The following is a 27,653-nucleotide window of genomic DNA, read 5'->3' as shown; positions in this document are numbered from 1 at the left end:
TCTTACAGCAGCCCTTCAGGGCATCCGGGCCCACATTCTTACAGCAGCATTCAAGGCATCTGATTCCGAATTCTTAAAGCAGCCCTTCAGGGCATCCGGGACCACATTCTTACAGCAGCACTTCAGGGCATCCGGGCCCACACAGCAGCACTTCAGGGCATCCGGGCCCACATTTTTACAGCAGCCCTTCAGGGCATCCGGGCCCACATTCTTACAGCAGCATTCAAGGCATCTGATTCCGAATTCTTAGAGCAGCCCTTCAGGGCATCCGGGCCCACATTCTTACAGCAGCACTTCAGGGCATCCGGGCCTACACAGCAGCACTTCAGGGCATCTGATTCCACATTCTTAAAGCAGCACTTCAGGGCATCCGGGCCCATATTCTTACAGCAGCACTTCAGGGCATCCGGGCCCACATTCTTACAGCAGCCCTTCAGGGCATCCGGGCCCACAGTCGTACAGCAGCCATTCAGGCCATCTGATTCCACATTCTTATAGCAGCACTTCAAGGCATCTGATTCCACATTCTTACAGCAGCATTCAAGGCATCTGATTCCACATTCTTACAGCAGCACTTCAAGGCATCTGATTCCACATTTTTACAGCAGCACTTCAAGGCATCTGATTCCACATTCTTACAGCAGCATTCAAGGCATCTGATTCCACATTCTTACAGCAGCATTCAAGGCATCTGATTCCACATTCTTACAGCAGCATTTCAAGGCATCTGATTCCACATTCTTACAGCAGCATTCAAGGCATCTGATTCCACATTCTTACAGCAGCACTTCAGGGAATCTGATTCCACATTCTTACAGCAGCACTTCAGGGCATCTGATTCCACATTCTTACAGCAGCACTTCAAGGCATCTGATTCCACATTCTTACAGCAGCATTCAAGGCATCTGATTCCACATTCTTACAGCAGCACTTCAGGGCATCTGATTCCACATTCTTACAGCAGCATTCAAGGCATCTGATTCCACATTCTTACAGCAGCATTCAAGGCATCTGATTCCACATTCTTACAGCAGCACTTCAGGGCATCTGATTCCACATTCTTACAGCAGCACTTCAGGGCATCTGATTCCACATTCTTACAGCAGCATTCAAGGCATCTGATTCCACATTCTTACAGCAGCATTCAAGGCATCTGATTCCACATTCTTACAGCAGCATTCAAGGCATCTGATTCCACATTCTTACAGCAGCATTCAAGGCATCTGATTCCACATTCTTACAGCAGCACTTCAGGGCATCTGATTCCACATTCTTACAGCAGCACTTCAGGGCATCTGATTCCACATTCTTACAGCAGCATTCAAGGCATCTGATTCCACATTCTTACAGCAGCATTCAAGGCATCTGATTCCACATTCTTACAGCAGCATTCAAGGCATCTGATTCCACATTCTTACAGCAGCATTCAAGGCATCTGATTCCACATTCTTACAGCAGCATTCAAGGCATCTGATTCCACATTCTTACAGCAGCACTTCAGGGAATCTGATTCCACATTCTTACAGCAGCACTTCAGGGCATCTGATTCCACATTCTTACAGCAGCACTTCAAGGCATCTGATTCCACATTCTTACAGCAGCATTCAAGGCATCTGATTCCACATTCTTACAGCAGCACTTCAGGGCATCTGATTCCACATTCTTACAGCAGCACTTCAAGGCATCTGATTCCACATTCTTACAGCAGCATTCAAGGCATCTGATTCCACATTCTTACAGCAGCACTTCAGGGCATCTGATTCCACATTCTTACAGCAGCACTTCAGGGCATCTGATTCCACATTCTTACAGCAGCACTTCAGGGCATCTGATTCCACATTCTTACAGCAGCACTTCAGGCCATCTGATTCCACATTCTTACAGCAGCATTCAAGGCATCTGATTCCACATTCTTACAGCAGCACTTCAGGGCATCTGATTCCACATTCTTACAGCAGCATTCAAGGCATCTGATTCCACATTCTTAAAGCAGCACTTCAGGGCATCCGGGCCCATATTCTTACAGCAGCACTTCGGGGCATCCGGGCCCACATTCTTACAGCAGCCCTTCAGGGCATCCGGGCCCACAGTCGTACAGCAGCCATTCAGGCCATCTGATTCCACATTCTTATAGCAGCACTTCAAGGCATCTGATTCCACATTCTTACAGCAGCACTTCAAGGCATCTGATTCCACATTCTTACAGCAGCACTTCAGGGCATCTGATTCCACATTCTTACAGCAGCACTTCAGGGCATCCAAACCCACATTCTTACAGCAGCCCTTCAGTTGTTGAAGACAAGGACAATCAAAGTATTATTTCTGCTTTTTTTCTGTAAATGATAATTGAATAAAGCAGTTATGCCTTCAGATGGATATAAACATGTAAATACACATTGATAAGCATATCATACCATCCGGCTCCATGGTTGTTACTATGAGGCTTAAAATAAACAACATCTACATATCACTCTCGTTTTCCTTCCAGAAAGAGATCCAGATATTCTGAATACGTTCCATCAAACCTAATACTCAGATTTAGTCCGTTAAGCTGGTTAAAAAGAGATACGCTGACATCTTTTGGATTTCGCATGATGAAGATTGTTTTTATCGTCTTCTCCGCCTATTCTCGGGACAAGAATACTATTTGACAGCAAAATGTGATACAGTTCCAACCAGCAAACCAACCTCTATAAGTATATGACCAGTCCGTAAGAATTATATTGTTTGCAATGTGATTGCAGTTCCTTTTGTGTCAAATGGGTGACTGTAGGGTGTCTGGGATTATGCTTCAGACGGGGGAAAATAGAAATTATCTGCTACAAAAATTACACTGGAGTTATTTTGTTAAAAAGAAAATAGGATCCTAGATCTCATTACTAACGTAGCAAGTCTCCATACAAGATCCCAGCCTGGTCGAGCAGATAAGTTATTCCCCCCAAAAGGTGAATTATAAAATACTTGTCAGGACAATGTATGTTTCCCCAGTGTTTGGTTATGGAAATAGTTATGGTACTCGGCCATAGACTTAAAATGGCATCTTTTCAGCCAATGTGAACACAGAACAACTTTCACGGCACACACTACTGACAAATAGCGAGCCTGATGCCGACGTGCGTAATTGGACAAAATGCAAAACAATGAAAGGAACAAGTACTTCATGATTTGCCGTTGTATTCGGCAATGTTTCGGGTAGGGCTCCAAACCGAAAAGAACGTCCCAGCGAAACATTTTCAACGGGTTTACTGATTTTAATAATACATATCTCATGGGTACCAGTGGAACTGCCCCAGCTAAAAAATGTCCCAGCAAATTTGGTCATTTATGGCCCATATTTAATCATTTTAAATAAATTGGGGCATTTTAACTACCCTCCTGGGGCAATTTGACCAAACTCCGGGGCAATTTGAGCAAATTTGCTGGAGCAATTTGGAGCGGGGGCAATTCGACTGGCAATCGTACTTGATTTAATTTATGTTAAAAATACCACTGACAGTAAGCTGTAACAGGGAATGATGGAGTATAAATGAATCTCGTGGGTAGTTCTTCCTTCTTCAGCCTAGCTTTGGGATTTGTATGCCCCATGTGTGCATGTCTCTTTCATATGCGTCCGACTCGGAATGATCGGAGCATTTCTCCTGCCTAAGTCTGTCTCTTTACTTGGAAAACGGAAGAAATGGTGGCTTTCCATTGTTCGATGATTCCGTGCATCCCCAGGCAACAGAATACGCTGTCGTACCAGTTACAAAAACGACAGAAACAACACGATTTGTACTACTTTAGCGCTTGGTCTTTGGCAATATGGCGGACTCCAAGCACATTTGACGTCACGAGCTTTCACCCAGCAAATTATTGCAATTCACTCGTGTTATATACATAACAACTCGTATTCTCCTTGAAGTTAAGCAATGTTGGTAGATGGATGGGTTCACTCAATATCATGAGTTTCTTGTGTCATAGAACGACCTGCTTACTGCAGAGTTAAAGAAACGCCATTCATTCACAGAATAGATTACTCATTCATTCAGTACATTATCCAGCTTGGGTTCTTACCACATGTGGGATATGCTGCAATCAAGACGTCATCGTCCCTAAGTTCCAGTTTCTGAACTTTTCGGAGCTTCTCCATATCAGCTTTTGGAGTTGTAACAGCCGGCCAAAGAAGGCCGTCATTTTTATAAAAGGACCATCCATGACCATTCGCATTCCGGTAGTCCAGAATCTCTGGAGTTCTGTGAAGAATCACGTGTTGGGTTCGATTTAACGCTGTTTTGAATGATATGACGGTTTAGAATCACTTGTGTGAGGAAACTGCTTGGTGCTACTTAAAAAAAAGACTATTTTCCCACAAACCAAGGATCAATATTATGTTGAACCTGGGTGTGGACTTCGTGGATTCTAGCCCTCGTAAGGGACGCAACAATGTGCAGGTAGTTGAGTGACAGTCGCATTTAAATAAATGATATCAATGCAATCTTGAAAGAAAAGCTGTTGGTGCAATTTGATGGAATGGGTACCTTGCTCTGTTTGGCCCATGTTTGAATGTAACGATTACTTCCCTGTGATTAGCAGCATACACATGTACAATCGTGACCAATTCACCTCATTTAGAAACAGGATGGGTACGGAAAAAAGCACTGCACTGACGCAGAATAATGGGAGGAACAAGTACTCACCGCTCACCTTCCATTTTGATCACTACGTGCGATCAACGCTTGTAACTGACTTTCTTCAACACAACAACTTTGTACTCCTCAGGTGACTTTGCTACTACCAATAAAATGGAAGGAATCGCCCCAACCAATGGTCCAGTTCGCTGTTGATAAGCATCACTTTTCTAGTCGACTGTGTAAGTGTTGGTTCTTGGGGAGCAAGGCCAGGACAGCAAGACGCGAGGATATCTCACAGCTATTTCAGTCAACCTGACACGCTCTTATTAAGGCTGCATATGCAAGTCATTTATGTAGAAAAAAAAGTGCAGTATATTCGCTGTGCAGACTTGCGTCACTTGGGTATATATGACAGCGGTTTGTGGAAAGCCAGTTTGTAATGAATATGTTTCCTGGCTTACCTACGCCATACTCATAAGAGTACGTGGGTTGGATGAGCGGTGAATGTGATCAGCTGTTACGCCAGCAAATTTTAATTGCTTCAAGTATCAGTTAAGAAGATCCGACAGAAAACGGACTCTCCAGCGGAATATTTCCAATGTGTCAGCGACCCACGTTAAATGTTCACATACAACATTGCTGTTGATCTAAATTCTTGGCGGTAAAATGGCACAGAAGAATTGAGTTAAATGAATAATCCTAAGCAAAATATATGAAAGGATGCCACGTTCCACATACATCTGAAGGTATCGCCAAGGGTCTAAAGATATGTACAATAGCTTAAAGTTAACAGAACAAAATGGTAAAGATTTATCAAAGAAGAAGATAGCAAAGTTACAAACATGAATGAAGTTACTAGACAACCAACGAATGATTTGTGACTGTCGTCCGTATTACATACCTATTCCATTTACTGATAAAATTTACAATAACCTTCTTACGTAATTGTACCAGTTCCTCAAAAGACACAGCCCAAAGAACTCAACGACTACAGGCCAGTTCCTCTCACATAGCAATGAAGTCGCTGGAACGCATCTTGAGACATCTCCGACAGGAAGTTGCCAACATACTGGACCCGCTTCAGTTCGCCTACAGGTCAAGGAGAGGAGTTGTTGATGCCACACTGTCACTCCTTAATAATGTCTATAAACATGTAGAGACACCTAAGTCATACATCAGGATCCTCTTCGTTGACTTTTTTCATCTGCGTTCAACACCATCCAGCCACATATCATGATACAGAAACCGTTAGACATTGGCGTTAACTCATACCTCATCAAGTGGCTCGAAAACTTTCTTGTGGACGGACAGCAGTACGTGAAAGTTAACGGGGCTGTATCGAGTAAACGGACCACCAACACTGGTGCACCACAAGGCTGTGTAATATCTCCTGTTCTTTTCGCCCTCTACACTAATGATTGTGCAAGCTCGAATTCAACCTGTTCAACTGTCAAGTTCGCAGATGATGCAGCACTTGTCGGCAAACTGAACTACACTGATTCTGAAGAACTGTATAAAGAGGACATCAATCATTTTACGACTTGGTGTGCAGAAAACCACTTACTCTTAAATTACCCAAAAACAAAGAAACTGATAATTGACTTTCGGAGTAAGCCCACAGAAATGCTTCCAGTGATAATCAACGGTGAATGCGTTGAGACAGTGTCGGAGCATAAGTATCTGGGAACCTTCATTGACTCTAAGCTGAACTGGAACTAACACTGAAGCCCTATACAAAAAGTGTCAACAACGTCTTCATCTCATGCGTAAACTGAGATCTTTTAATGTTAACCCATCTGTGATGTCATCTTTTTATGCAGCATTTATTCAGAGTATTTTAACATTTTCTTCCATTGTTGGTAAGGGTCTCTCTTATCGCATCTCATATCTAAATTAGACAATATTGTTAACACTGCAAGTAAAATCGCTGGAGTCAGATTTGAATGTTTATCACCAGTATATGAGCGGCAAATCGTCAATCAAGCTGTCAAGATTATATCTGACTGTACTCACTACTTAAACCTCCTCCCTTCAGGCCGCCGCTACAAAGTTCCAATTGTGAAAACTAAGAGAGCCCGTACATCCTTTATTCCAAGTACCATTTCTCTCTTAAACAAATGTAAAGATACCTAAATCAATGAATTTCATGTAAATATGTTTTGTGTCTCTTTAATGTGTCAGTAGCTCTGCTGATGTAACACAAATTTCTGAAAAGGCATTAAAGTATTCTATTCTATTCTATTCTATTCTATTCTATTCTATTCTATTCTATTCTATTCTATTCTATTCTATTCTATTCTATTCTATTCTATTCTATTCTATTCTATTCTATTCTATTACTGCGACCTTGAGATTATGCCATTTAGTTTGACCGAAGCATCGATGGCCAGTTGCGAGTATGCCACCAAGGTATATGTGGCACGCACTTGATTTGGCTATGAGATATAAACATACAATACATATAAACATAATGCATCTTGCTTCTATTAGCTGCATAGATACTCGTTCCGGATTTTGTCATATGCCCGTTATCAATGTGACCCCAGGCGGGTGAGATACAAACATACAATCTAGATTTAAACACAATGCACACTACTTCTATTAGCTTCACAGATACTCGTCCCGGATTTTGTCCTATACATGTTATCAATGTAACCCTTGGCAGGTGTAAGATAGTGGAACGTGTAACTAGTCTGTGATATTTTGAGTTTTCAATAATGTACCGTCATGAAATATTTGTTAAACTTTTGTCAGTTTCCACCATTTTAATAATAGTGAGTGAGTGAGTGAGTTAGATTTACGCCGCACTCAGCAATATTCCAGCAATATGGTGGCGGTCTGATAATAATCGAGTCTGGACCAGACAATCCAGAGATCAACATCATGAACATCGATCTGCACAATTGGGAACCGATGACATGTGTCAGCCAAATCAGCGAGCCTGACCACCCGATCCCGTTAGTCGCATCTTACGACAAGCATAGTCGCCTTTTGTGGCAAGCATGGGTTGCTGAAGACCTATTCTACCCCGGATCTTTTCGGGTCCATTTTAATAATAGTAATATGGAGGAAACTGGAAAACTTTAACATATTTCATGACATATATCATCATGAAATATATGTGTAACTTTGTCAGTTTAAACAACCAATCAATTTATCGTGTATTCAGTAGTATGGCCAAATAACCTTGAGTACAGTTATTTAAGAGTATATTATAAGTTGTTCACTGGTCACGAGGGGTCATGGGTTGATGTAAACTCGATGTTTGTTTATGTTCCCCGAGCCCGAGCCCGAAGCCCCCTCGTGACCAGTGAAGAACTTATAATATACTCTTAAATATCTGGGTACATCAACTCATGGGCCCCTAGGAACCAATCAACAGAGTATTTATCTTACCGAACACCTAACTGTTAATTGTGAATTGTTTGAAGCACAATCTTTTTGTAACCATCGCTAGATTTTGCTGACAAGAAAAACAGATTTAGAGTTATCTCCCTTCCATCGATTTGCATTCGCAATACATCGGTAATTTCCGTACATCATGCGTGATTCAATGTAATTCGAGATAAAGAATTACTACCACGAAGTACCAAATAAGTTGCCATTGACAACGGGGTACATTGAAATGTTACTCGCTTGTAAGCGGGGTACACTGAAAATTTTACAAGAGCGCTCAGCCAATCAGAGAGAGAGAGGATAATAATAATAATAGCTTCAAGGACATAGCTTCTTTAAATATAAACAGTATCAAACTAATATACCGGTAAATACATTGTAAGTTACTTGTATTTCCCTTAGCTTTGTTGTGACATGTAAAGTGTATATAACATGAATAACTGTTGATGGCACAACACAAATACAACTCACTCTTCGATGAATACTCATGGATAGTATTTGGTATTTAGTGTTCACAACCCCATGATCACCATATAACCCGTTATTCATACGTGAATACAATGCCCGCTCCTTGAAATCGGCGTTCAATGACGTCATCAAATGTTTCGTTCTGTGCAACTGTTATCCAGTTCTTCCAATCCCCAACTTCACCTGAAACAGCACATAGTCATGTTCAAAGGCGAGTGATAATTGTAAGGCCATTAAGCAGCACTTGACCAGCTGCTTAAGTACGTCATTCATGAGTAATTCCTGAAGATAGTAACACAGAAGCAATTCTGTAATTTGTCAGTGTCACAAAGCCTCCTATAAAAGTTGCGCCTCAGGTTACCCCTAGATCAAGTTGTTTGATTTTTTGTTTTTTTGTTTTTTGTTGTTGTGGTCAGCCATACTGAAAATCGGCTTGATCTATATATCCATATGTGCTCATGAGTACGTCAGTATCAGTACTTGGATCTACACTATCCACTGTCTTCATTTAATGTATGAAGGACACGTAGGAAACAATGACAAAGAGGGACAAAGGCCAATTGTACCTTTTCTATACCATCTATGGTGACCTTCCTTCCAGATGTCAGACTGATTTCTGGCGTGCTCCTTGATTTCAGTATCTGCCGATTTCAGCTTCTTAAAGCTGCACGCTTCTGCTATTTGCTCACATAGTTCATCACTGACAGACAATCCAATGAACTCGGCAACAGTTCTGATGTTTGTAACAGGATCCTAAAATCAACCAAATAGGCGTTGTCATCCCGAACAAATGTTGTAAAGAGCACTTACCCTTAATAATTAGCAGTACTATTGCCGTTGAAGAAACATAGAATTATGGATAGTCCAGTATACTAAAGGTAAACGAATGTTTAAATAATGAATAACCCCCTTTAACTAAAGATGTATAATGATATACCAGAGAACTAATGACATACCTTCCAAATGTCATCAGATTGATCAACGGGAACTGCAAACTAACAAAACACTCGCCCCTTTTCTCAAACCCTGTGACAGCAGCACGTGAAAACTGACAGACAAAGTAAAATATGTTCTCATGTTATTTAAAATGATCAAGGAATTGATGATCGATCTTGCTGCACTTGATACGAGCATTATAGGCAATATCACAAACATCATATCAATGGGCAACTCAACAGATGTCATACACAGGACGCAGTTATAGGTACATTTCTAGTTTATTTAGATGTTACAGCTGAACGTCATCAATTACTGTTCTGGACCACCGGTGTTTACATTCAAATCTTCAAACCGTCTACCCAGTAAACCAAATGGCCATATTGTTGACAAAAGGCATCTAAGACAGCTACAAACCTTTTTCAAGTTTTCATAAAACAGTGTCAACATTGGCAAGTCCGGGTTGTCCTGTTTCACTTGCAGCCAATCCTTCACGTAGTCGGCATAATCACTATTACTCACTGAAATTTTGGAAGGAATTTTATACAACATATCTATCTATCTATCTATCTATCTATCTATCTATCTATCTATCTATCTATCTATCTATCTATCTCTATCTATCTATCTATCTATCTATCTATCTATCTATCTATCTATCTATCTATCTATCTATCTATCTATCTATATTGGCACAGATGATGCAGCGATGTAACAGTGCAGCATTTCAAGCACGCATTCAGGTCGGAGATTATAGCTCACATGACAGCATCATCTAAAAGCGTGTCAGTACCCATTCAGACACACCTATCTCAACTCATGTACACAATAGCACTTCATGGCATCCGAACCTACATTCACACAGAGCACTTCAGGGCATCTGAACCTACATTCACACAGAGCACTTCAGGACATCTGAACCTACATTCACACAGCAGAACTTGAGGTCATCTGAACCTACATTCACATAGCAGCACTTCAGGGCATCTGAACTTACATTCACACAGAGCACTTCAGGACATCTGAACCGACATTCACACAGTAGCACCTCAGGGCATCTCAACCTACATTCACACAGCAGAACTTCAGGATTTCTGAACCTACATTCACACAGCAGCACTTCAGGGCATCTGAACCTACATTCACACAGAGCACTTCAGGGCGTCTGAACCTGCGTTCACACAATAGCATCTCAGGGCATCTGAACCTACATTCAAACAGCAGAACTTCAAGTCATCTGAACCTACATGCACACAGAGCACTTCAAGGCATCTGAACCTACATTCACACAGTAGCACCTTCAGAGCATCTGAACCTACATTCACACAGAGCACTTCAGGGCATCTGAATCTGCATTCACACAGTAGCATCTCAGGGCATCCGAACCTACATTCACACAGTAGCACCTCAGGGCATCTGAACCTACATTCACACAGAGCACTTCAGGGCATCTGAACCTGTATTCACACAGTAGCATCTCAGGGCATCTGAACCTACATTCACACAGCAGAACTTCAGGGCATCTGAACCTACATTCACACAGAGCACTTCAGGGCATCTGAACCTACATTCACAGAGTAGCACTTCAGGGCATCTGAGCCTACATGCACACCGTAACACTTCCGGGCATCTGAACCTACATTCACGTAGCAGCACTTCAGGGTATCTGAACCTACATTCAAATAGCAGCACTTCAGGGTACCTGAACCTACATTCACGCAGTAGTACTTCAGGGCATCTGAACCTACATTCACACAGTAGCACCTCGGGGCATCTGAATTTTCATTCATATAGCTGCATTTGGGGCTTCTGAGCCTACATTTACGTAGTAGAATTTGTATGCATCTAAACCGATTTCAGGAGCAGCTCTAATAGAGAACTGCTATCTGCATTCCACTAGCGGCACGTCAGATCATTGAACATCACGAGAGCCCAGTTGAAACCAACATTTCGGGATAGATTGCTAGATTGCTTTAGACCCTATTTGGGAAGGGAAGTACGTGAGAGTGTTAAAAACTCTTATTCAGATAGCAACACTTCAGAGCAATTAAAGCCACATTCAGAAAGAAACACGAGCATTTAAACCCAAATTCACAGAGCAGACCGGAGGAGTGTCTATGTCTACAGCCCGACAGGAGCAGACAGACAGCATCAATTAAACTCAAATTGGACAGCAGCACGTCACAGAGTTTATACCATGCAGCATGTCGGAACATAGAAACCCACATTCAGGAAACTGTACCTCAGAGGATGTACACTCATTTTCATGGAGCAGCACTTCAGAGCATGTACATCCACACTTAGGCAAAATACCACAGAGCATTTAAACCCACATTGTCACTACAGCTCATCCGGGCCTGCAAACCCACATTCAGGAACATTGAAACCCATCTTGGGACAGTACAACACATCGGTACAAAGTCCTACATTCAGGAACATTGACACCCATCTTGGGACAGTACAACACATAGGTACAAAGTCCTACATTCAGGAACATTGACACCCATCTTGCGACAGTACAACACATAGGTACAAAGTCATACATTCAGGAACATTGACACCCATCTTGGGACAGTACAACACATCGGTACAAAGTCAGGACATTCAGGAACATTGACACAGGAACATTGACACCCATCTTCGGACAGTACAACACATCGGTACAAAGTCCTACATTCAGGAACATTGACACCCATCTTGGGACAGTACAACACATAGGTACAAAGTCATACATTCAGGAACATTGACACCCATCTTGGGACAGTACAACACATCGGTACAAAGTCATACATTCAGGAACATTGACACCCATCTTGGGACAGTACAACACATAGGTACAAAGTCATACATTCAGGAACATTGACACCCATCTTGGGACAGTACAACACATCGGTACAAAGTCCTACATTCAGGAACATTGACACCCATCTTGGGACAGTACAACACATTGGTACAAAGTCCTACATTCAGGAACATTGACACCCATCTTTGGACAGTACAACGCATAGGTACAAAGTCCTACATTCAGGAACATTGACACCCATCTTGCGACAGTACAACACATCGGTACAAAGTCATACATTCAGGAACATTGACACCCATCTTGGGACAGTACAACACATCGGTACAAAGTCCTACATTCAGGAACATTGACACCCATCTTGGGACAGTACAACACATAGGTACAAAGTCCTACATTCAGGAACATTGACACCCATCTTGGGACAGTACAACACATCGGTACAAAGTCCTACATTCAGGAACATTGGGGACAGTACAACACATAGGTACAAAGTCATACATTCAGGAACATTGACACCCATCTTGGGACAGTACAACACATAGGTACAAAGTCATACATTCAGGAACATTGACACCCATCTTGGGACAGTACAACACATAGGTACAAAGTCATACATTCAGGAACATTGACACCCATCTTGGGACAGTACAACACATAGGTACAAAGTCCTTCAGGAACATTGACACCCATCTTGGGACAGGTAACATTGACACCCATCTTGGGACAGTACAACACATCGGTACAAAGTCCTACAGGAACATTGACACCCATCTTGGACAGTACATAGGTGTCGTACATTCAGGAACATTGACCATCTTGGGACAGTACAACACATCGGTACAAAGTCATACATTCAGGAACATTGACACCCATCTTGCGACAGTACAACACATAGGTACAAAGTCATACATTCAGGAACATTGACACCCATCTTGGGACTGCACAACACATCGGTACAAAGTTCTACATTCAAGAACATTGACACCCATCTTGCGACAGTACAACACATCGGTACAAAGCATCAAGTCAGAGCATTCAATTATTCAATTGAACTTTAAAGCACATTTACGGAGCAACTTGTCTAAAAATGTGAACCAACATTCAGCCAGCAGCTCATCAGAACGTTCCAACTCACACGGAAACAGCAGCATATGGGGACGTGAGAAAACTTTTATCTTATGAGTTTAGAAAGTGGAAGACGGTGTGTATTGACTCCGACACCTCTGTACGTCAAGAGTGAGCATGTCGGTAAACCCACATCTGGTTAGCTTCTTACCGAGATGCCGACATCGAAAACGATGCAATCTCAATGAAGATACTATTAGTCCCTGAATATCCCATCTCCCTTGGGCTCTCGTGATGAATCTGTCTGTTTACATGACAAAATTTCACACTTCCATAAAACGAATTTTGAACCCATCCAGTCACTAACTATTAGACAATGAGTTTTTAATGCTGCTTTGAAAGGCACATCAGTCGACTCACCGCTTCCTTATTAAACGAGGGACGAAGGCCCGAAGTGATACAGGTCCCAGATGTTTCCACCTTGATGAAATACACGAGCACGGGTATGTGCAAGCAAGCCTACACATGACCAGTTTCAAACCCACGGTCACAAATTTCACAGCGAAATGTGGCACCTTAATTCCGACACTGTAACCTATATTATTTTACTGTTGAAGACAAGGACAAGTATAATATCTGCTATTTTCTGTAAATGTTAATTAAAATTAGCAGTTATGATTCAGATTGATATCAACCTAGCAATACACGTTGATAAGCATATTATACCACCCAACTCCATGGTTAGTACCATAAAGCTTAAGATAACGTAACAGCATCACTCACTTTTTCCTTCCAGAAACAGATCCAGAAATTCTGAATACGTCCCGTCAAACCGATAGTTCAATTTTAGTCCGTTCAGATGGTTAAAAAATGATACGCTGACATCTTTGGGATTTCGCAGGAGCAAGATTGTTTTTATCTGCTTCTCCACCAGTTTCTCGGGCAGATGACGGAAATGTAGATGTGAGTTTAGAACTCTTGGGGAGGGGAGTTCATCAGGCCGCTCAGACTTGGGGATCTCCAACATGGCGAACTCTTTCGCATTCATGTTGTACTCAGAGTTACCGGTCCTGAGCATAGTGACTATTTCCCACAACCAGTGACTACCTGAAGTGATCGAAATAGACAGCACAGTGTGAGTGAGTGAATTGGGCTTTACACCTTGTTTGAATGGTGATTGCGTTTCGGTCAGCATGATCTACACAGTGCATAGCTCATAAATCAGCTTCACTCCAAATCATGAGTTTATTGTGTTACAGAACAATCTGTTTACTACAGAGTTAAAAAACCCATTCATTCACAGAACAAATTACTCATACATACAGTATATTGTTCAGCATGGGTTCTTACCACATTTGGGATATGTCGCAATCAAGACGTCATCGTCCCTAAGTTCGAATCTCTTAACTTTTCGGAGCGTTTCCATGTCATCCTCAGGGGTTGTAACAATCATCCGAAGAACACTGTCATTTTTGTAGAAGGACCATCCATGACCATTCTCATTCCGGTAGTCCAGAATCTCGGGAGTTCTATAAAGAATCACTGGTAGGGTTTGAATGACAGTTTCGAATCACAGTGTGTGGATACTGCTTGGTGCTACTTATAAACGTGACTATGGTGCCTACAAACCAAGATCAACATTATTTCTAACTTGGGTATGGACTTCGTCGATTCTTGCCCTCGCAAGGGACGTAATAATGTGCATTTAGTTGAGTGATAGTCATATTTGAATAAATGATACCAATACAACAGTAAAAAAGGTTGCTGTTGCGATTTGATGGCATGCGAACCTTGCTCGGTTTCCGCCCATGTTTAAATTTAACAATTACTTCCCTCCGATTAGCAACATACGCACGTACAATCGTGACCAATTCGCCTCATTTAGGAACACGATGCTACAGAAAAAAGCAGTGCACTGACGCAGAATAATGAGGGGAACAAGTACTTACCGCTCACCTTCCATAATGATCAGTACCTGCGATCAACGCTTGTAACTGACTTTCCTCAACACACAACTGTGTCCGCCTACGCTGAAGAAGGAATTGTCCCGACCAATGCTCCAGTTCCAAATAAGCAGCACTGTTTATTCTCGGGGAGCGAGGATGCTTGGTCTAGATCCACAGGAAGATATCTCACAGCTATTATAGTCAACCCAACACGCTCTTATTAAGGCTGTTTATGCAAGTCACGGATCTAGATAAAAGTACGTTATTGAGATAACAAACCAGTACAGTATATTCGCTGTGCCGAGTTGCGTCCCTTGAGCACCCCCAAAACCTACGACACTGAATATGTTTCCTGGCTTTTCTTCGCCATACCAATAGGAGTACGTGGAATGGATGAGTGTTGAATGTAATTAATTTGTCTTTGAACGTATATTTGTTCACCTTTTGTACACCTGTTGTGTAAAACTTAACTTACCCACCCACCGATTGCTTATCAGCTGTTATCCTCCATGTTTGTTCTTGTTTGGTATGTGTCTGCTTTTCAGCTGATTATCATTGTAATTTTGTTGCCCTTGATCTTTGATGCTGGCGAACCTAGTTTAACATTGCATGTGTTTGTGCGAGCGATGATGCATGATGCGCTCACGTGTCTGCAAACACCTGGTAGCGTCATTTTTTTAACGTTTTTTTTGTTTATATACTGAACCGGAAAAGAAACGTCTCCTTTCAAAACCAAATGCAAGATTTTGTTCTTACAAGGTGGTGTTTTTATTATGATGTGCCGTTTTGATAACATGGTTTTCAAAGCAAATAAACAGTAATTACCGATATCAGTGTGTTTTCTGATGAAAAATTATATCAACCAAACGCACCTAATAAGTCAGACGTGGTAAAAGGTTCCGTATGACAATGAAAATGAACGTGCATATCGTGACAAACCTTCCAACGAAAGCGAGTCCCAAACGTGCCTGACAACATTTTGGTCTTGACACAATCGCCATGTCACGACTTACGAGAAATCAGAGGAACCCAGTCTTAGTATGGTAAGGGTCACCACACGCTCCTTTTGGTCGATCCATGATTAGTATGCACGACAACTCATGAATAGGCTAATGGATGCACGACGTCACAGGTCAGAAAGGTGAATGAAATGGTATTTCATCTAATGCGCTCATGCCTTCTTGAATTAAACTCTTCATTAAAGAAAAAAGCAAGAGCCTGGTCGACGACTTCCTTCTAATACAGGAGACTGTGACCTTATTTCAAATAGCGTGCGCTCACCAACATCCCGACCTATTTTCCCCAGGTCTTAATTCCAACGCTGAATGGAAGGTGTGTGTCGAAAGTACATACTACCACAATCGACACTGGTTATGTCGACACGGTTTGAGAGTGGGATTGTACAATCTTAAGAGACGTAGCTCATTCACCCTTTTTTGGAAAGAAAGTAGCTGAATGTATTTTAATACAGAAAATGGTTTTCATGTACAAGTTTGAAAAACATGAGAGTTATGGTAAATTGTCTTTTTGGAAAAGGAAATATATGTTATCACGTAAATTTGATCCGAGCAACGTGTTTAATGTTTAAATGTTCATCCTAAATTTGAAGAGATAAACTTTTTTATCTTGGACATTTTTAACGCCAGAAAAATGTTCGGAGGTAGAGCTTTGTATTGAAAATTGGATACATGGTGTGACTTGAAAGCTCAGAATATCACCGTGTTGACTAAAGGCTGGTGTATACCGTTAGACATGACTTATCACAATTCACAGATATGTTAATATGATCTAGAATCGGATTGTACAGGAACGGGACAAATGCAGCAGTTACACGAATAACAACAAAGGGAAATTTGGTCAGGTTAGGCATGTAACTACTTACCCAGTCTTACTGAAACAATTCGCTAAATACCATAATTGAATACAGCCTGGTTCCCTGGCAACCACTGCCGAATGGCGGCCTTCACTGATCTATTCTAATAACACCAGGGTTATCATGCTCAAAATAATCAATATACAGCAAATGTATACTCTCATACTGGCTTAAAGCCATAAAAACTACAGTTCTCATGACCGGTTTCATTGATACAAATCACCCTTAATTCAACAGTTCACAAATAGTGGAGTGTTCATCTGTCTTGTTTCATGTTGTTTTGTAGAGGCTAAATATCAGAATGACAAACCCTGTCATTAACATCATCCATATGATCTAAACGCTTTACCTTGTAATTTCACAAGGCGATCGAAAAATATATCCGCTAAACCTACCCTGAAACGATGGAAGACACGGGACATAATCGGCGATATTTTCGTCATCAAATTTGCTAAAATAAAGATGCTAACTATATTCAATCAATGTGGTCGTTCAGATCCATTTTTTATGTGTACGATTTCGTGGCAATAGCGAGCTGACACGAAATGTCAAAGCACACGTCGGTGATGAATATAGGGTGTGTGTCATTGTTTACATATCGCCAATGCAACGACCGATTTTCGTGTCTCGAAACTGCTTAAATAACGTGTTCGTACACTGAAAGTAACGATGGGTGTTGTTCTGGTGACGTATACTTTGCCATAGTATCGATGAAAATGCTATGAAAAAATTCTAACCACCCGTTCTCGGATTTTTCTATAGTAAATGTATGGCGCGTCTCCCTGCAGTGGTTGCCTGGGTCAGGGTCGGAGCGTTAGCAGGTGCAACAGACCCAGGGAACCAGGCTGAACTGAATAGTGGTCTCGCTTAGCCGATTCATTCATGTCGTAACATCTAATTTTTAAACTTATCCTATCTCACTACTTGCACCTCTCTCTTGCTTCCACTTTTAGTGGAACGACTGTAAACTTTTTTCCATAGGCCTCCTTGTCCATTCGCCCGTGCACTCCATGCTGCTCTCCCTAATTAGGCGGAAGGGATCGTTGTCGGCATGGGTACTACAGATGTTTACCCCAGGTAAAGTTTCTGTATACAAAATGTACCCTAGCCAAAATCAGAATACAGAAACGTACCCTGGGATGATTCCATTCTGCATTGTGGAGTTTTCTTCATCGGAACGGTCATACTGTTGTATTAGATGCATTTGATATCGTTATATAAGAACATACACAAGTAGCATATAAGTAATCAGTTGTCGGCACTAATAAGAATCTTCATCAAGTGATGACTAACTCAGTCACAGTTTGCAACACTGTCATTCCATTTTCGAAAACCGTAAAAACCTAGGACTTCATCTGGACTCTGATCTCTCTTTGAAAGCTCATATTGACACAGTCTGCAAATCCTGTTACTTCCATTTGCGGAACATTAGCAGCATCCGAAGCTCCCTTACTACAGCGGCAGCTCATGCACTGGTGCGATCTCTGGTTCTCTCAAAGATTGACTACTGTAATAGCATCTTCTATGGACTTTCCGAAAAACTTCTATCAAAACTCCAGAAAGTACAAAACTCTGCAGCTCGACTTGTCAGCAAAGTTCCCTCTAGGATCCACATAACGCCTGTTCTTAAGTCTCTTCACTGGCTACCAATCAGAGCCAGAATTGAATTCAAGGTCCTGAGTCTTGCCTACCAGTGTTACCATCTTACGGCTCCAGAGTACCTTGTTGAGCTAGTCACCAAGCACAATCCTTCCAGAATGTTAAGATCGGCAGATAGACACCTTCTCACTATTACCAGACAGAAACTCCGGGCATTCGGGTTTCGCTCCTTCAGCTATGGTGCTCCACAGTTGTGGAATCAACTCCCGACTGAACTCAAAATGTCTCCCTCCATTGACTCATTTAAAAGTTCCCTGAAAACCCATCTTTTCAGAAAATATTACAATCTATAACTTAACTTTCCAAAAATGTCAGCCTCGTTCTAGCATAACCTTTGCTTTGTAAATATTTGTAAATATGTAGCGCTTTGAGCATGCCTTATGTGTGGAGTTCAGCGTATTATAAATACACATATTATTATTATTATTTAATAGCATTCCTAAGGAGAACAATAGCATTCCTAAGGAGAACAATAACATTCCAGGGGAGAACAATAGCATTTTTCAAGGAGCGCTCCTACATACTCAAGGAGCTTTCAGGAGCACATTCCATAACTTCCAGGAGCTGTCCTTTGAACCCTTAACCCTATTGTATACAATGATAGCCTACACTATGGTTCTATACCAGCCGGTAAAGAGTTAAGTGACGTCTTTAGTTAACATCATGACTCACGGAGATGGGAATGTGTATTGAAATGTTATGAATAGGAACCAAGCAAATTTGATATATTGAAATCATTGCTATTAAATTTGAAATGGGTGGAATGGTGGCCACCTACATCTTTTAAATTCTTGTGTTGTTTGGCATTCCATTTATCGTGTCTTGTTAACCAACCAATCAGACAGCATGTGTACTACTCTACATCCAATCAGACAGCACAAGCACTACACAATCCCATGTTGCACCTTCCACTATGAGACATTTCAAATCAGTTATCATTGCTATCATAAACCAGAAGAGTTTTGGAAAAGCATTTCTGCTCGCAATCAATATGGCGCAGAAGGTGTTGGACATGAGATGTATAGGCTTCTCAACAGACCAGTTACTTACTAGTGTGTTTCAAGAAGTGAAGGATATTGTGAATACTCAGGTACATTTGCATGAAACTATGATGCGAACAAGTGAGTTGTACAAAACCACGTACACCGAGATGGCAGAGCGAATGAAGACCTTAGAAGAGAAACTGCCATCAGTATCGCCCGCTCTCTTGAGTTTGCTGTTGGATTACATGAAATTTGCTGCCACATCTGCCAACGAGAATTCAGAGAACAGAAAGCAAAAATCTCCCATCGCATCTCTTCTAAGGCTAAGAAAACTAGAAAAGTGAAGGAGAACGAGAGACAACCAGTTGCAAAGAAGAGCAAAAGAACACAAAAGCAGAAGACCAAAAAGGAGGTAGCCAGTCCAGCAATCAAACCAAGGTAAGTGTAATCATTATGATAATTAATTATATTTGTTCTACCTAATTGTTTACAATGAAATAATTTTGTTCCAAGTTTATATCTTGTATTTGTTTTCTTTATTGATAGGAGCGATGTCAGCGCTTTTTCACCTACTGCACCGCAGCCATCTCCATCACTCCTGATAGAACCTATAACACCTCCTACAGAACCTAACTTCAAAGACTGGCTTCCAACAGAGTCCACCTTAAATGACTTCTGGTTGGATTACACTCGCATGTGATTTAACAGCGGAAGATCGATATGAAGAAGAGAAACTTACTCCTCTTCAACGAAATTGTAGCATTTGTCGTCACAATAATATGCTGCGTCACGTGAGTTGCAATAGTGGACAAGTCCAGTGTCACGTGTGTTGTAATGAACTTTTTGACTGTTTGTGTTACTATGATCCAGAGGGGATGATGGAAGACATGTTATCTCAAGATTTTGAAGGACATATCCTATCCGTGTAAATTCAGAGGTGTTTTAATCATGCTCTGTAACATGGTGATGATCATTATGTACTGTAACACACTTTTGTGAATTGTAATAGGGGAAAGTAGTGGAATGAATAAATAATCAAACCATATGTGTTTTATGTTATATATATTGTTTAGTAAGTCACATTCTCCTCAGTACAACATGAGTTCCCAAAAGACAAGCAGTGAGTTGAAACAGCAAAAAGCATTAGAAAAGTATCATTATGACCCTCACATTCCGGGCACTTATTATGGACCCTCCAAACTGCGTGATGAATTGAAGAAAAAGAGTCACCATAGTATCAAGCTGAGGAAGGTGAAACGATTTGTGAACAACCAATTGCAAGATGCTTATAGTTTACACAAACCAGTCAAACATAGATTTAAAAGAATGAAAGTAAGAGTGAATTCCATGAATGAAATGTTTGATGTGGATATAGCTGATCTTTCACGTTACAGCAAAGAAAATCAGGGTATACGCTACTTGCTTGTAGCTATTGATATCTTGAGTAGGTTTGCCTTTGCCTTTCCTTTACAAAATAAGAAACCAGAGACAGTGCTGAAAGCCTTCAAAAAAATACTGTTGAAACGAAAACCAAGGAAAGTTCGTGTAGATGCTGGAAGTGAGTTTAAGGGTGCATTCAAATCCTATTTAGAACAAGAAAATATTACTCTCACCATTGCACTGAATGAAATCATCAAAAGCAATTATGTGGAACGTTTCAATAGAACACTAAAATCGTTGGTCACCCGTTACATGACACACAACAATACCAAACATTACCTTGATGTTTTACCTGAACTGCTACACAACTATAATTATACTTTGCATTCCTCCTTACCCAATATCATTTGCAAAAATGTCATGCATAGTAAGAAAGCAGAATAATACTAAACTGAAGTATCTAATGACTGGCATTTTCACTCTTGCCTGCTGACGGATAAGACGTCCTTTTTCAACATGAGGAGAGCTTCTGAGGATATATTTGGCCCTACACCCATGTTCACAAAGTTTGGCAAGAGCAAGTCAACAAAAACACGTCAGAGAGAAACAATGGGATCGCTGAATAGACAGGTTACATCTAACAAGGAAAAAGAGGGACAACTGTGAAGGGCAAAAGAAGACTGCACTGAAAATACAACCTGTGTCGAATATCATTATGAAACGGACTAAAGCTACCTTGAAACGTAACATGGCTCAAATGTATAAAAGAATGCTTCAGACCCTCTAATCACACACTTGTGTTACATCACTATGGAGCTTACTACCACCTGTCCAGACTGTGACAAGAGATTTACGCGAAAGATAATTTACAAAGACATCAGAAGCAGATGCATATGCATGGGTCAATGCAAGAGTTAAATCCCCCTCTTTCTCAGGATAAACAACTTCCTTCTCCTCCTCCTCAGGATAAACATCTTTCTCTGCCTCAGGATAAACAACTTCCTCCTCCTCCTCCTCTTCAGGAGGAGCACAAGCAGCACGAACGATTCAAATTTCTCATTCCCTCCAATGGCTTCATCGTCTGACCCAGTGGATGTGGAAAGTCGGTGTTTGTCTTCAACCTATTAAGACGTGGATTCATTCAACCTCTACCTGACTGTATAGTCTGGTGTTATACCGTGTGGCAACCTCTTTACGATAGCATTCTTCAAACTTTATCTCAAGTACGTTTTGTGAAAGGAATACCTTAAATATCGAAGATGAAAACCACTTTGATGCCCACAACCAGAACATGATGGTGTTGGATGATTTTCTGTCTGAAGCAAAGAACGATAAGCGAATTTCCCGTCTGTTTACTCAAACCTCCCACCACAAAAATGTTATTATTTTTTACTATTGCAAAACCTCTTCCCAAGAGGTAAGGAATCTCGTGACATTGCTCTAAATTCACATTATGTAACACTTTTCAATTCACCAGTGGACAGACAGCAGGTGAAGTTATTTGCCAGAAGGATATTTCCTGACGACATTAGTAGATTTATGACTCTTTATGAAAAGGCTGTTGATACACCTTATGGACACCTCACAGTGGATCTCAAACCTAGTAAAAGTGAAAAGAATAGACTCCATGTCAATCTCTTGAAAACCAACCTCAATACATCTGATCAACAGAGTGGTTTGCAACAAGAACAGGTAAAAGAGGTCTCTCCAGTATTAGACGTTCAGACAGCTTCCGACATTTGTGCTGATCACACATCCAAAGTAAGATCACTTAACTTTGACAACGACCTTGAAAAAGCATCCATCTCGAGTGACGACACACAGGACCTTTCACCATGGCCACTGCGTGTACCGACTGCGGCGTATTGATAGACAGTATGCATAATCTACAGCGACATATCAAAACATGGTGTCCAGTAAACACCAGTTTGAAATCCAAGAGGAAACGTCTCAGATATCATAGTGACGACAACAGTGAAGGCGAGGAACAAGTTCCTGTACAGAAAGGAGGAGGTTCTGCTGGAAAACAATGTCGTGGGAAGCCTTCAAACATTGACATGGAGGAGTGGCAAAATGTGGGTTTACAACGCATCTGGAATCGTGTGTACAACATCAACCATGACGTGATGAAACTCAAAAGGAAAAAGTACAGACAACAGGGTCGAACAGAAGATTGGATTGACAGAAAAATGAAACAGATATGGGGAAATGAATTGGCAAATAGCCTTAACAATGTCATAGAGTTCAGTCAATACTTTAAACAGGCACCTCTGTTTCAACCCAACCTAGACAGCCTGAGTAATGTGGACCCTGGCACTGATCAATCTATCATCAAAAACAAGATAACCCGTTTCATGAAAACGATCATGAAAGACATTCTGACTCGTATAGATATGCCCGAAGTAGAAAGTGACAGTGAATCTGTCATGGCTGCCGATGACGATAATGATGATGATGATGAGGGTCAGCAAGAATAAAATCCTTGTCTTTTGTTACAACCCTTCAGTCGAGATTTTATCATCCCATAATAATGACACAGAAGAATCAGTCACCAAGCTGACATAAAGGAAGGAAGAGATGTGGACTTATCCACATATTAAAAACACAACCTGCCAAGAAGACAAAACAGTTCTCGAAATGACACCAACAGCTCCCTATCAAAGAAACACTTGGTCCTATACATCAGGAGAGCAGCCAAGTTGGGACCCCCAGGACACAAACATCTTTCTGTGGCATAAATGCCGCTAAACGATAGTCTTCTCTGTTTTATACCTGATGTATCTGAGTTGTTTCATGTTTCATGTTAAGACTAAAACGCAATACAAGCTTTAAAATCATTGAACCATCAAGATTGCTTTTTATTCTTGTGAAAAATCCTTTGAACCCTACACTTGTGAAGACTGACACCTTATGTGGTTAAAAAAACGTCCGTTACAATTTTTGTTTCGTTGTTTTTAATTCATGTTTCTATGGTGTCATACACATTGTAAATATGTTTCAGCAATCCTATTGTTCAAAACAATATGATCTTGAACAGGCTTTTACTGACTGACTGGTTTTACGCCGCTTTTAGCAATATTCCAGCAACATCACGGGGGGGACACCAGAAATGGGCTTCATACATTGTACCCATGTGGGGATTCGAACCCGGGTCTTCGGCGTGACGAGCCAACGCTTTAACCACTAGGCAACCCCACCGCCCTCGAACCCCCCGAATATATATATATATATATATATATATATATATATATATATATATATATATATATATATATATATATATATATATTTGCTGACACTAGTGTATTTGCCTTTTTACAAGACCGCCCCCGCTCTGGATCGGGTGATCAAGTAGTAGCATAACCTTATATGGAAAGGTCTGCTACGCCATGTTTTGGCTGAATGAAGAGTCGAGGTTAATATAGCCTTAGTGTATTCGCATCTGTCATCACGTCTAACCTTGATGTCATGCATACATTGCGTGTTTATGAGTGTTCATGCACTTTACATAACTACCTAGAGGTAACAACAAAGCAAGTTAAAGAAGCTTTGACCAAATAAACAGAAAAACCTAAAGTATTTACCAATGAAACTACTCCTACAATACATCCAGGTGGAGTTGTTGAACTCGAATTTTTCGTGTGAAGAAAACACAAAACGATTACAGCTTAGATAATTTCATATTTTTGCAAAATCCTGTTCTTCGAATTCTACTATCTATCTAAAAAGCTCGCAAACAGGTTGTTGACACACGGCATCTCTTTTCAATAGTGTCAAGTCGCAGCCCCCACACTAGTCATGATCTATAATAACATCTCAACAATGCCCACACAGTGAGCTTGTCACGTGAATACACATTCCTTTCTGTGTCAGCACTTCCCTATTTGGAAATGGCGACTACGTTTTTGTACTTTCCATTGTTTTGCTTTAATGAAGGCTGAGATGACTGAATGTATCAGTGCATGAGAACAATACACCCAACCATGACTTGGCTGACTTGTTACGTCATGCATATATTTGGCTATTAATGAGTTACATACATACTAAATAACCTTCCACAGAAATCACATGAAACTAAATCTGACCTCAGTTTAATATAAAGGTTGTAGTTGATGAAGTATCAATAAAATATTTTGTGGCACAACTATTGGAATACAATGCAATAATCAGATAATAGTGTAAAGAGGTCATATGCTATACTTTCTTATTTGTCTGCAAACAAAAAAAGTTTGCAAATCTTGATCGTGACATTTTTAATAGAATATGTGTACTGAAAATTCAAAGGAATTGTAAGTCATGATATAGTGTAATATAAATCGTGACATTTTCTAAATAGCGTCTACCATTAAACATTCAAAATAAAGTGGTAAGACATTGAAGATATACGTGATTTAATTTTATGTTGGTAAAAAATATCACAGGTACAGGTGAACGCACACATCTTTGTCTGGCGTGTGATTCAGCTGAATGATAAGCAGTTGTGTGAAACTATACCTATCCTTAAAAGCAAAGTGAAAAATTTAGTGTTATCAATTCAAGACCAGGAACGGTGTTTCTGCAAACCCTATGTTGTTCAGTTGAAGGTATGTAATTGAAACTTTGTACAAATTGTTAGAATTGATTGACTTAGAAGTAATATTTCTCATCCATTGAGCATTTGATATTTCATTTCTTGCAGAGAATAGTCTTTATTTTGACCTGCTTGTATACTGCAGAATTATATTCATATGCAGACATGTACAATGAGCTAGAAAAGGTGAGCTGTATTTCATACATTCTGTTAACCCTTTACCTGCTGGAGTAGAGAAATACTCAGTTGAAATTCATTACACATTCCCATATCGAATTCATGTAAGTTGGCTGTGTAATGATATCTTGCAGGGTTTTGTAAATAATTAATCTCTGCCGCAGGTACCATTAACCTTTATTTTTACTTAATTTTCGCTAGTGAGTTTAAACTTAGATTGAAAAAATTGCGATTCGCTGGAGTGTAGCGCCAAAACACAACTTTGAGGCGAGATGCGTTAGTTCCGTCCCACTTTAACGTGGACGGTTGCGTTTGGGTGAATATTTTCAGTTTCAGTAACTGACTTTCCAATCTGCGTGACTCACCAGGCTAAACCTTCCATTCATATTTACATATGTTTGTACTTCTTTTCAAACCATTTGATTTAAACAATATGTTATTTCCAAAGAAGCTATATGTACAAGGTTTGAGCATTGATATTACATATAAAAGGAAATAGACTGCTGCATTTCTAGGTTGGAATTCTGATGGAATATAACGTAAGAAGTGATGTGTGCTTACAAGTTACACTAACAACTAGTCCCTGAAATGAACATATTTTACTGAAAAAAGTTCATTGTAAAAAAAAAATATAATATAATGAAAAGGAGCCCTGAGACTCTTCATTTTCAGAAGCTGAGGAAATCTAGACTTGCCACATTTTCTAGACTTGCGTGGGCTTTCTTGGATATATTTGCTTCAGGGTCTGTACGTCAGACTAGCTTACAAATGTTAACAAATAAGATGTACTACTTAAAACATATTATTTATGGTACCAAGCACTTATTGAAAGCGGTTAAAATCAGCTATGAATTTATAGACATGAGCAACATTCCACCCATTTCAAATTTAATAGCAATGATTTCAATATATCAAATTTGCTTGGTTCCTATTCATAACATTTCAATACACATTCCAATCAGCATGAGTAATCTCATTATATAAAGATGTCATGGAATAGGTTCAAAGGACAGCTCCTGGAATTTATGGAATGAGCTCCTGAAAGCTCCTTTAGTATGTAGGAGCGCTCCTTGAAAAATGCTATTGTTCTCGCCTGGAATGCTATTGTTCTCCTTAGGAACGTTTTTGTCTCCTTAGGAATGCTATTGTCTGTCCGGAACTGATTACTTATATGCTACTTACACAGTAATGAATATGTCACGGTGCACAACGTACACCACTTGCAATCAGCTGAACGGGAACAACTACATATACGGTTCGGTTTTGGGTTGCGGAATATGGACTCGTCCGTCGTTTAGGGTACCGGGTACGTTTCTGTAGTTTGTCTTTGTTTAGGGTACATGTCTGTATACAGAAACGTACCTGGGGTACATATCTGTAGTACCTGTGCTCGACAACGACCCCTTCAGCCTTAATTAGCTTCCTAGTTCCTAATGAAGCTTGCAGCATGCTCCACTAATTGCCCACGTGACTACCTTGAATGATCATTCTCTTTCTTGTCGCACGACTGTGTGGACGTGCTGTATATTAGGGACATTATTTCACCCTAACATCATGGGGAAAACTGATAATCAGTCAAGGAAAAGGAAAGTTCGTGCTCAATGCAAGACGAATTATTCGTCCCTCGACCCTCACTCGTCTTGCAGTGACTGTATTGGACAATGTAACTGGAACAAACGATGTGGCAAGTGTAATTCACTAAACTATGAGGATTTTAAGGCCTACCTTCGTGTTTGCTCCCGGAGAATCGCAGATAGGGACAGGAAATCAACAGAATCTGATCCCAC

General features: G+C 40.6%; 1 protein-coding gene and 1 long non-coding RNA gene across 3 annotated transcripts in view; one reads left to right on the top strand and one right to left on the bottom strand.

Moving 5' to 3' along the window:
* LOC124253124 overlaps positions 1-19,078 on the top strand; it is a 20,882-nt gene extending 1,804 nt beyond the window's left edge. The window contains exons 2-4 of the long non-coding RNA XR_006892103.1: positions 5,436-5,443; positions 14,404-14,411; positions 18,896-19,078. This is a non-coding gene — a long non-coding RNA (uncharacterized LOC124253124). The remainder of the gene's footprint in view (positions 1-5,435; positions 5,444-14,403; positions 14,412-18,895) is intronic.
* On the bottom strand, positions 8,204-27,653 carry LOC124253120 (sulfotransferase 1A1-like). 2 transcript variants are annotated; one of them, XM_046686838.1, is made up of 7 exons: positions 27,592-27,653; positions 15,228-15,389; positions 14,629-14,807; positions 14,062-14,385; positions 9,828-9,931; positions 9,041-9,227; positions 8,204-8,657 (listed from the first exon to the last, which is right to left on the bottom strand). In XM_046686838.1, the coding sequence occupies exons 2-7, from the start codon at positions 15,239-15,241 to the stop codon at positions 8,548-8,550; spliced, it is 918 nt and encodes a 305-aa protein (XP_046542794.1). In that variant the 5' UTR covers positions 15,242-15,389; positions 27,592-27,653; the 3' UTR covers positions 8,204-8,547. The 2 variants fall into 2 exon arrangements, with proteins under 2 accessions (XP_046542794.1, XP_046542793.1); XM_046686837.1 differs by lacking the exon at positions 27,592-27,653 and having other exon boundaries at positions 15,228-15,418.

The sequence above is a fragment of the Haliotis rubra genome, unplaced genomic scaffold (genome assembly GCF_003918875.1).
Source record: "Haliotis rubra isolate DU_JTF1 unplaced genomic scaffold, ASM391887v1 Scf532, whole genome shotgun sequence".
Lineage (NCBI taxonomy): Eukaryota > Metazoa > Mollusca > Gastropoda > Lepetellida > Haliotidae > Haliotis > Haliotis rubra.
The sequence above is the reverse complement of the archived record's forward strand: the minus strand, read 5'-3'. Positions and strand labels throughout refer to the sequence as shown.